General features: G+C 29.6%; 2 protein-coding genes across 3 annotated transcripts in view; one reads left to right on the forward strand and one right to left on the reverse strand.

Annotated features, from left to right (window-relative positions):
• Positions 1-12,565, reverse strand: part of LOC129972874 (glycogenin-1-like) — a 69,523-nt gene that overhangs the window by 53,529 nt on the left and 3,429 nt on the right. Inside the window, exon 1 of one of the 2 annotated variants that reach the window (XM_056087176.1) lies at positions 8,686-8,839. The exons of the other annotated variant lie outside the window; for it this stretch is intronic. Coding sequence (XP_055943151.1) covers position 8,686 — 1 coding nt within the window. The 5' untranslated portion in view covers positions 8,687-8,839. Of the gene's footprint in view, positions 1-8,685; positions 8,840-12,565 lie in introns of those variants that run through there. 2 annotated transcript variants of the gene reach the window in all.
• LOC129972873 (nuclear transcription factor Y subunit beta-like) overlaps positions 1-12,565 on the forward strand; it is a 149,180-nt gene that overhangs the window by 50,068 nt on the left and 86,547 nt on the right. The gene's annotated exons all lie outside the window — the stretch shown is intronic.

Genomic DNA, 12,565 nt, shown 5'->3' on the forward strand with positions numbered 1-12,565 from the left:
TTAACAACCAGTTACTTTGCCTGGAATATTGGTTATGCTGAAATTCAATAAAATCTTATATTATAATTTCGTTTATAATTGTTTCTCTCATAAAAGTATTTAAATATGATATTTGATGATTTTGCTATGATATTTTAATAGTCTTACACCTGTTCTGATTATTGTGAACATGAATATACTTAATGGAATCAAATCCCATAGTATCAAAGCATTGTAAAAGCTAATTTTCTGGTAATCTAATTTTCTAACTGCATGTTGTTTTTCGTGGTATTGTTACTCACTTTTTGAACCCTATGTTAACTCTCCAAACAAGAAACAATTTTTCTTCTTTAACTTTCACTGACAGAAGACAATCTCTCGATTACATATTTAAAGAAACATTGAAAACTGCTGAAATGCATGCAAAAAAATATTTTGCAAAAATGTCAAAATTCAGGAAAAATTATACTACAACTAAATTAGTATTATCAAAACATCGTGTTTTTTTTTGTGTGTGTTTTTTTAGAAAAAACAATGCAAAAATTATTTTGAGTATTAATATTACCCTACCAATACTGTTTTAAGATGCATGAACCTATACTCAAATGCATATTTAGACCAAATTTTTTTGTCTGGTCTATCAAGCACCAATAGACACATAATATGTTAAAAGATAAAAAAAATAGCAAATATAAATGTCTAAACACGTAATAAACGCACTCAAAATACTAACATTTTAGCAAATTTCATAAACCGTATCTGGTTAATTACCAAGAGGATAACTTACTGGGTATATTTCAGAGTTACAATCGCTTTTTAAAAAAATTCTGCCTGATATTTCTTTAAGATATTACTATTATTATAATGATTTTATCTTTCATGTGCAACTTTAGCTGTAGTCCTAATACTATAACTGAGTCTCCTCTTCAAGAGAATATTCCAGTGAAACAGACAAATGCACATATCTATATTTGAGGTTTAATCCGCAATATTTATATTATAACAAACTTAATTTTCGGTCGACGACAATACTAGAAATCTACACAATAAAACATAAAACGAGCGCAAGTAATATCATCGCATTCGACTGGAAATTAAAGAGGAGAGAGAAAGAGAGAGAATCCTAACTCTACCTCCATTTAGATTAGATCATTGCATGAAATTAGAACTTAATCAGTAACAAAGCCGCTACAATCATCCATTTAACCGGGAAAAGGTCTTTAAAAGTTAAACCTCAAATGATTAATATATTACAAATCTTAAAATATTTGTATTATGTTTATTAAAATAAAATCCAGGAGAACTGACCCGATAGATCAGAAATTACTAATTCACAAAACCCTAATTTTATTACAATGTAATAAATAATAATAAATATATTCTTGCATGGAATTGGCATACAATAGTTACGAAATATTAACCGTTTGCGTGAATTAAGCATGTTTATTGCATCTATTGTGTCATCCTTGGTGAATTTTTTGGCGATTAATCCCAGGCATGCCTTAACAATTGGCGAAAATCGAATTTGAATGTCAGAACGCGTTCTTTCAAGCCGATTGAAAAAATATTTGCCACAAAACTACACTTGTACTCATAAAATTTCATATCAGATTTTAAATATTTAAGTAGTCATGTTTTTTAAGTTATTGCGTTACCATGTGTCTGAAATTACATAGAAACAGACGGCCAACCTCTCATTGGATTTAGGACAAAATGTCATAAATGTCTTTATTATAGATATTAAATCTGTTTATCGAATTTTATTGATCTAGCTCTCTTAGTTATGCATAAGTCGTGTTAATTTCTCTGCAACTAGCCGGACAGACAGGCTTCTTCAGAACGGATTTTGCTCAAAATTTGATAGAAATCTACAAATTTGGTTTAAAGACCGTATACCAAATTTCATCCATCCAGCTCAAAGCATTTTTGAGTTATCTTTGTCTCAGACAGACAGACGGTCGGACATTTCCAAAAATGTGCTTTTCGAAAGCAGGGAGGTCTAAAGCGCGGGGATTCGTCAAAATCTTGAGTTCGAAATATTTGACAATTACAATACTTTTCTTATACTACTTTACGAGAAAGCAAAAATACTAAAATGTAACAGATACCAGCAGAGTGATTTTAAATTACGATGGAAAAATGCAGGACTGACAGTATTTTGGATCTTGCAGCAATAAATTGGTAGAAGTGGCTCATTGTCGAACTCCACAATTAAATTTAATTCTTAGAGATTTTGAATACAATGTCGAAAATAAAATCATTAATTATAATAAAAAAGCTGCAACTTTAATTTGTTTGCATAAATACTGATGATATTTATTCTGTGGTTTCTGTGAAATGCAACCTTAAATCAAAAAAAAAAAAAATGTTAGTAAGCATCTAATTTTAACCAAAGTTATTATTATGATAATGAAATTTAAATTACAATAATCCGCTTTGAAATACAGTATAATCTAATATGTAATTTCACCAATTTATCATTTGTGAAGCCATATTACCTTGAATTGTCAGCTAAAATGGCCAAGTTGTTGTTTATGCATTAGTAAAATACTGTAAGTGAACAAATATTTCTTTAAAAGCAGCCAAAGCATTCTTCTAATCATTATTATTAGCGGTTTCAACTGTTTCAAAAATAGAAATCATTTTAAAACACCTTCACGCCTGCGTGAAAATTATATTTCTGCATTCAGTTTCGTTTCAATAGATATCATTTCGTTTTACATCTTTTAAATTTAATGGAAAAGGAAAATATAATAGGAGTAATAAATATTTTAAAGGAATTCGAGAGATGAAAGGTCAAATAATTTTTCTCCTCAAAAATACAGCATCATACATAAGGTATGCCTAGCTTTGGGGCCGATTCCTCCACACTTGTGAAACAGCAAAATAATATACTCCTGATTAAACGTGCATCAGACCCAGATATAAATCTTCAGTGGAATCGGGTTTCGAACTCTGTATCGTATCAGATATCCACTATGCCCCTTTTTAGACTTTATAGAAAATTATAATATAAATCAGAATACAATTGATTATTTAATGACTAATTGCCTTTGACTAACAGCTGCACCAGGAATATTGGTTATATTTAATTTCAGTGAAATCGCTTAGATATAACTTTATGTCCATGACTCTTTCAAATTGTCAGACACTAAAACCGTATTGTTTGGATCCTCATACTTGTTCTACTTATTCTTTACATTAATACAGATATAAAATATACTATATCTTTCTATAGTATGTAGAAAGCATTTCTATAGTATGGGGATGAATCACATGATCACATAGCGCTATAAAATATATAAATGTGTGGTTATTTTCTAAATTTCGCGATATTGTAAAGTTGCTTTTTTTATTTTTCAAGTTTATTGTACAGACATCAAGTAGAAACTCTCTTTCTTAGCCTTCCAACAATGGAAAAAAAAAAAACTGACGTGGTTCAATATTTGAAGAAGCAACAAAAATTATCTGAATTTCAGACTACAAGTGGTCTATTGTTGAAAATAAAGGAAAAATTTTTAAATTCCAAAATTTAGGAAAAATATGCAAGACAATTAAATTGGTATCATCAAAAAAGGCAATTGAAACTGTGCAAAATTAATTTTTGAATCGTAACAGTATTGGAAATTATCGTAGGAAAACGCTACCATTCAGCTTAATATTTAATTCATTAAAATTTCAAAACAATCGTTCCGAGGCACTCATTCTCACCCTCTAAGTTATATATATACTAGCTTTTACCCGCGACTTCGTACGCATGGAAATAGATTGGAATTTATGGCATCAATGGCTTTATCTTTTGTTACTCCTGCGCATGCGTGTTTTTTCAACACTAATTGGGGCAACACAAATGTATGAATTTTCTACGCCACTTGGGGTAACGCAATATAGATTGTAAATTTTTAATTTCCTTTATTCTGTTTTACTTTAATTCAAAAGTACTTCAGAATGAATCCGAAAGATCGATTCATTAACAAAGTTTAATTTTAAATGTATCGAACACTAAGAAAATAAACAGAATTCTTTGAAATAATAGTCAAAATCATGTTAAGCCTAATCTCATTGGCGTGGGGGAAAAAACCCCCCTTTAGCTTTACTCATTTGGCGATTTTTGGCGGGAAAGTTAGTTTTTAATTAATAAACAATTAACCACTCAATTAAATGGAATAAATAGTAACCTGTGTCCTATTCCAGACTATAATCTATCTCTCAGCTAAATTTCAGTTCAGCCGTTCTGGCGTGATTGACTAACAAACATCCATCCATCCATCCAAACTTTCACATTTATAATAGTAGTATAGATATCTAAATGTGGTAGATGTAAGTTAAAAAGCCTGATTTACAGAGCGCCAACACACACACATTCATTTTTATTAGTAGTAGAGATAGAAATTATTTTATTTAATGATCCATACTGAAAAATAAATGAATAATACGGAATAATATGTAATGAAATGAGAAAATTTTACAATGGTAAAAAAAAATCCCCTCAAATATATAAAAAATACAGTAAAGTCGACACTCATTCTGAATTATTTTAGAAGGCAAGACACTCGTACATTAGCTGAACAAATATAGTTTCGTCTATCTGAATTAAATGGCATTGAAGTCTCATCTGTTTTACTATCTTTACCATTATCTGAACAAAATTCAAAAGAAATGAGCTACACAAAATTGCTCGAGCCGTTAAGTGTCACAATGGTCATTAATGCATGCGCACATACACAGGAAGCGTTGAACTAACTGCTCTAAAGTATTCACGAGAGATTGTCGTTACTATGTGCCTGGCCACATCAAATATGAAAAATTGAATACGTTATGGCTATTATCCTAAATAGACTGTGAAGACACAACGCGCATGCTTATTTTAGGCCGATTTAAGCACTGCAATTAAAGTTGGCCTGAAAATCAACATTTTTTTTAACATGCGCTTACATTATACCGTGTGAGTAACTATAAATACTTTGGGTCTCAGTTTAATCGTTATAATTTTATTTCTAAGAAAATTTCACAAAAATTTCAAATAATAGCAAGAGTTTAAAAATGATTTTTTTTTCTTTGTTTTTCATATTTCTCAAATAATGATCATAGCAGTTTTTGTAAGTTATATCTTTCATTTTCCGGCATATCTACTGATTTCTTTTTTCAAAGTTGGAACTATTAATTAGGGTCTAGCTTCAGGCTGAAGAGAGAGAAAAAAAGAATGAATTTTTTTGAACTCAGTCTTTTACATTATATTCTGTAAGACTCCATATTGTCTATTTCTCAAATCAACTGCTGTTGCTTCAAAGAATACCAAGATACTGTGTTTTATAGCAAACTCCCACTTAAAGTTTTTATTTTCTCAATCGAAAACTGAAAAAATGTTAAGAAAGAAATCTGTTAATCAATGTGATGATTTTTTTTATCTGTGTTTTATTAATATTTAGAAAGAACAGATATTTACCTTTCCCAAATGCGTTCTTATAGAGGTAATTTTTCGAAGATATCTTTGGATTATATTTTGAATTAAAGAATTTAAGGATTACCGATTTCAAGATCAGGAAAATTCAATAAATAACACTGATCTGCATAATTTCATTAAATATTAAGTCTCGTTACATTTTAATCAGTGGAAACATTTTAAATTTTAAAAAGATTTTTCAGTAAAAACTTTTCGATAATTTAAAAAAAAAAATGTGTATAGCCCTTTGAGCATTAAAAAAATAATATAAATTTCAAAACATCTAAGGTTTGGTAACCAAGAAATAAATCCTACTTGCAAATAAAGCAAAGAATTTCAGAAAGTATTATTTGAATTTTATTATCTAAGCATACTTTGTGTGTCAATTGAAATGCTTTTCCTCCTGCACTATATAATAAAAGTATTAAATAATATATATGAATCAAAGTTGGTAAAGATCAGACGATGCGATATTCATAAGTTAAAAAAAATCAATTTCGTTTTCCGAGACAATAATCTAAAAGTTATTTCTTGAATTATTATTAACATACAAATACTTCATCTTAATTCTCTGACCACATCTCATAACAGTCACTGATTGTTCAAGTTGAAGTCATGCAGTACAATAAAAATCGCGGATGAATGAATGAATTAATCATAACATAAATAATAGTGAGTGTGGCTATGTGTATATATATATATGTATGTTCCACTCGTCTAAACAATTGGGCAACCAAAACAACAACACGTCCAAACAACAAGAATTGCTCCTAAACAACTGGGCTGATTTCAACCGAAATTTAGAAGAAAAAAAATATTATTAATTTTCCAAATTCCAAAAATTAATAGAATATTTAATTAATTAGAAATACCAAATACTTTTCAATAGTACCGAATTTCTTTCTATGCAAATTTTTCTTTCATTTTCACTAATTCTTGCAAAAATTTAACGCAGCCGATTTTGAAATGCAGTAATACTCTGATATATTCTGTCACTATTTTTATTTCTGTTTCATGACTTTTGGAATTTTTTTATTGGCTTAAAGTAATTATTTAACGGTAATTAAGAAAAAAAACTAAAAGAAAAAATATAAATCCTTCATTTCTAAGGTATTAAAAGTGATCAAGGCCCAAGGGTAGACAATCAAGTGGCCTGGTTTAATATAAAGACAGTGTATATTAAAATAATTTATACAAAATTAAATTTTAACTCTTTGAAGGGCTATTTTTTTCTAGTCATATTATGTTAAAATATTTTTAGGTTTGAAATTAGAATAAGAAAAGGGATTCATTTAGCTTATTAGATAAATTTAATTTGATTCATTAATTAATTTGGTTAATTAATAATTAAGTAACAAATCAAGACACGTCATTTTATCTGAGATAAAGAACTGAAGCATCTAATTTTCTGACTTACTAAAAAAATTTGTCAGAACTTTTGCCAACCTACATAATTTCATACAAAGATTGATAAATTTGGTGGGAAGCATACTTCCCACGGTCCTAGAAAGGGTTAAATTAAAAATTTTATATATGAAATTATTTAAATTCTGAGTAACGGTGGTTATGTCAATTAATATTTTTCTAAACTTAAATTGGAACTACAATTCTATAGGATTAAACACCTTCCATTTTAAATTGATTTTTAATTTACACTTTTATTTTATAGACCATTGGTTTCTAATGTTTTAAAGTCATTTTTATCTACATTTATCCATAATATCTACTAATAATAGAGGAGAATATGTGTCTGGGCAGATAGTGTAGCATTCGACAGGATAGACTATTTGATTCTAAAGCTACCAATTCGATACATATATAATTTGAAAAGAAAAAAAATGTGCACTTCGGCGTACTTTTTAAAATATTAATACATAATTAAAAAATTAAAAGAAATTTAGAAATTTTTCTATGATAAATCAAGAGAATATAAAATTTTTTACGCCATACTAAAGCATAAAAAAAATTGTCTTTTGATAATACCAGTTTTGTTGCCATACAAATTTTTCCAAATTTCAGTAATTCTTTAAAACTATTTTTTGCATAAATTTGAATAATAGATTTTATGATGGCAATGAAATTCATATCCGCTTTCACTGTTTCAACAAATATTGAATCACGCGATTTTCTTAAGCTGTTGAAAGCTGAGAAAAAAAATATACAACTTATTCATCCGTGAAGTTTACACGACGAATCAGAAAGCAAAACACAGAGTGAAATTAGAAACAGATTACCCAGGATATAAGGTTTTTAATGGTATTAAGATCTCATTGGATTGACTATTAGAAAGGTTCATGCACACACCGAGCAGAACAGGGGTAAGGGTATTATAATAATTTAATTTTAATGAATATCTATTCAATGATGTTTAAAAAATACTTTCTTCAAAAAATCACGAACATTCAGTTATCCAAAAGAGATTGAATTGAAATTAAACAATTATCAATTTCGATAAATCAGCTGATCGCCAAACAAAACCGGATTAAGTCTTATAAGATCTTTAGGCAATGCCAATCTCGGGGTCTCCTACCTAACTTCTCCAACTTTCTGTACCATATTTTTTTTTCAAATTTCTGTAATTCTCTGTTTAAGCAGTTTTATATCATAAATTCTGCTAAGCTAACAAAACATTTAACTTCTAAACTTTTTGGAGAGTTGGTTTCAGTATTTCGTATTAAAAAAAAGAAGGAAAAAAAAACCATCACGATTCAAATTTAAAAGCATATTTAAACGAAGTAAAAAATAAATAAATCAGAATCTAAATACTATTTAATTATATAATCAAACAATTTTCAAATAATAAAACAACATTTTTTTATAGTCTTAAACATAATATAAAACTAAAAAAATGGATAATTAGGAAAGCTAGAATAATTTTTAATATTTTAAAAACACTTTATATTACTTTGAATCAGTTTGAATGCACCACCCTGGTAAATATTTAATTCATATACTCAGAAAGTATCGCAAAGAATATATAGAAATTTCGGAGCGGAAAATACGGGACCCTTAAGCAATAGCCAATTTCGCCAATTAAAATCGCCAAAGGTAACTAGTATTAGTAAGATTATACATATTTTGGATAATTGAACAGGTAAAATTTACAAAGTGCTGTCAAACTGAAATGTCACTGACTGTGACGCAAATCTAAATGGATTGTTCAAACACAAGAATACATTTCGAAAATAAACAAAAACATTCCAACTTTTGAGAACATTCATTTAAATTTCTTTCTAAGAAATGCAAATATTTTTCAAACTTACTTGCGGCAGTTGTTTATGTCTAGTTTATTTAACAGAATGTAAAGTTTGTTTTATCTCCAAGAGCTCCAAACAGAAGCAGTTTGAAAGGGACGATTCTCGTTTGAAGTGCAAGCGGAAGTTCGTAATCTTACCCCCAATGCGAAAATAGCTGTGGGTAGTTTTGTATCTTTGGCACATCTGGAAACTAGGATGAAAGGAAGTTGATGGTACTTCAGGATATGCTTTAAGTAAAATGTATCACACTGGGACTTTATCTTCCGGGAAATGAAAGCGCAGTTATACTATAAATGCTTTTTATCATGCATATTAATAGGGCAACTGATCTGTCAATGGACTCGAAATAAAACAAACTTCATTTACATGATATATTTGAATGTGTATTTTTAAAATAATAAGAAGGAACTAAAGAATCGATCTCCCCGGCCACAATCAATGGCCTGATTTCGCCCATTGTTATCTTGCATGAAAGATACGATGTCCTCAATTGTCGTCCCCTCCATCACCATTATAGTTTCGAAAAAATTAGAATAGAGTCTCCAGCATTAACAGCCGGGCCGATTTATAAACATTGTTAACCAATCAAAACCAGCAAAAGCTGTCTCCTCAAAACTTTCTCGTTTACTCTCTAATAAACTTGTCATGCCAAAGAACGCCTTACATGGCATTGGCTACAATGGATACGTAATATTAACTTTTGGCGTGAATTTGGCATTTTTACTAAATCTGTCGTGTTATCCTTGGCGAGTATTTTGGCGATTAATCCCTGGCAAGCGTTAATAACATCCAAAAATCGAATTTGTGTTTTAGACACATTTTTCTCAATCGATTGTGAAAAATTTCGATACAAAATTGCACTTGTATTCTCAAACTACAATACCAAATTTGATATATTTAAGTCATTGCGTTCTTAACTATCACGTTTATATGTTTTTGATAGTATGGACTGACAAGCAGTCAATCCATTGTTGGTTTTGCTTGAAACTTTGATAGGTGTTTACACTACAGATGTTAAATCTGTGTACCGATTTTTATCTATCTTGCTCTTTTCGTTTTGTAATTATTGTTTTAAATTTATTCGAACAGTCGGACAGACAGACTTTTCAGCGGATTTTACTCAAAATTTGATAGAAATTTGCAAATTTGATATAAAGACCGAATACCAAATTTCAACCTTTTAGCTCAAAGCGTTTTTGAATTATACTTTGTCACAGACATACAGATGGACATTTCCCAAAAATGTGTTTTTCGAACTCAGGTAAGTCTCAAACGTGAAAATTCGTCTAAATCTCGAACTCGAATTTTTTTATGATTACTGCGCTTTCTCTATGTTTTTTATTAATGAATCTTAATTTAAAGCTAAGTCGCACCTAAGTTTCATACAAATATCGAATCATCGCAACTCAAAATTATGCAATTAATCCATTCAAAGATGTAATAAATAAGAAAAAAAAATTACGTTAAACCATAAAAAACTTCATGTATTCCATGAATTTTTAGTTGAACCAATAAGATAATTCCCGAAACAGAAGGCGTCATCTAATTAGATTATGAAAAGTGCAAACGATTTAATGGATTAAAACAGTAATTCTTTTTAATGCGAGTTCGCAAATTGTACAGACTAAGTCTATGGCAAAGGATACCGACGTGCTCTGATTGGTTTAAGCCTTGGACATCCTTTTGGCAATGTTTTGCCAAAAAGATGCCATACCGAAATATATTTTTACAAAAATAAATAAAATTTGTGGATTCCCCCCCCCTATTTTTTACGGTTTACATGTAATATTAATCTGGAACACATATACAGCGGAAAAGATCAAATCCTGAAACCTAAATTCAGGAAATATAAAAATTACAATTTATTAAAAATAATTTTTGTATGTCTTTCTTTTAATATTATTTTGATATAACTAAAAAAAATTAGCAACGAAATCACATATTCCGTTCAAGCTTACATATTTATATGTTTTGGGCATTAAGTAATCATCTCCCCATATGTAGTTGATGGGAAAGTAACAAATGTTTAGCAACAAGTTTAAATGACTGCATAAATTATCTAATAAAAGCACGGAAATCATAGAAAAATAAGAATTATTTAATTGCTGCATCATATGTTTAGTAATTACTTTCATATAGTTTTTATACTTCTGTGGATAAACAACATTAGTTACTTGTATTACTAGTATTATTAGTAATATTTATTATTATTAATAATGAGTATTAGTAGTTTGTTTGTTTGAATGAGGGGGATTTAGGGATTTTTAGCTACAAAGGCTGTCATCCCAAAGAGTATTAGTAGTATTACTACTAATATTTAGAGAAAACAATTATATTAATAAAAATTAGACCGTGTCGATATTCACTCGTATCTTTCATAAAACTAATGAAAGGTACAAGGTTTGAGCCAAATAAACGAAAACTAGATTATTATGAGTGCAAAACATTGCCAAAAGGATGCCAAGGCTTAAACCAATCAGAGCACGTCGGTATCCTTTGCCATAGACTTAGTCTGTACAATTTGCGAACTCGCCTTTTTAATGTGACAAGATTTAGTTCATCAACTCTATAAATATAATTAATATGTTGGCAACCAGCTGATCGTCGCCATGTGGATATTTATATTATCATTAAATAAGAAATTTTTGATAAATTTCGCACCGATCGGAGGATACAGAAAAATTTTGACGAATGATTTATTTATTTACTTTCTAGATTATCGATATAGTAATTTTATTAAAAAGTAAAAGGGTACTTCAAAACGAAAACAATGTGAATTCAATAACTTATAAGCATCGTAAATCGTGATATAATGATCTGTGTGATTTTACGAGGTCATTAATAAAAACATTAGAGACTCAAATTGAGTTATAATGATCAAACAGTCGTTACAATGGAACATAAAATGTATTAAATGGCAGATGCGAAAAAATAGCATATTACATTTAGTTTTTATAGCTAGCCAAAATTTTAGTTGAAGATGGTCATTGTTTGTTTTATATATGAGCAATTTATATAATTAAGGCAAGATTCAACAAGATTGCTGTGTTTAACACCAGAATCGAGGCTCTCACACAGGTACATAACATGGGATAGTTTGTATTAATCCTGCAGTGCATCGTGTAGCCATGGTTAAATTTCCATTTATAAGCTTCATATGACTGTTCTGAAAGGCAATGATGAGTGTTTCGGAATTTTTTAAATGCTATTTGATAAAAATTTGTAGAAAAGTTTAGTTTAGTTACATTAACGTCCCGTTTTAAAGCAACACTAGGGCTATTTTGGGACGGACCTCGTAATTTTGATTCATGGTCAGATGACGAGGACTACACATGAGCTGGCACCTCCCTCTCCACACCACGCCACACCAGCGGGAGGACGTTTAGCGTGCACCAGACCCGCTTACGCGACGGTTCTTCGGTGGAATCGGGTCTCGAACCTGAAACCCTCCAGTTCCAAAGCCGAGACCTTACCACCAGGCCACCGCGGCCCCCATTGTAGAAAAGACTGATACATGGAAATAACAGTATTAGAATAAGAATTAAACTGGAAACTTGGGAAAATACTAGGATGGCTGTTGTATGAATAGTTTTACCATTAACAATACTATCAAAATATTTTTTTTTACATTGTAAAAAATATTTTGATAAAAAAATGACTTATTTTTATTGTAGAATTATTAAAATGTGATTTGTGTCACTGGGATAACGTTTAATTCATAATGCTGCCATATGATACATTTGTAATTTTTTAAATCTCGCGAAAAATATTAAACATTTTAAAATACTTTTCCTTAATTAACGTAGCTATTCCAAACACATATATTTCTTTTGTCACAGAATAAGATGACAATCTGTCATACATTTGAACCTTTTCTTTGACTTAC

The sequence above is a fragment of the Argiope bruennichi genome, chromosome 6 (genome assembly GCF_947563725.1).
Source record: "Argiope bruennichi chromosome 6, qqArgBrue1.1, whole genome shotgun sequence".
In the NCBI taxonomy this organism is placed as follows: domain Eukaryota; kingdom Metazoa; phylum Arthropoda; class Arachnida; order Araneae; family Araneidae; genus Argiope; species Argiope bruennichi.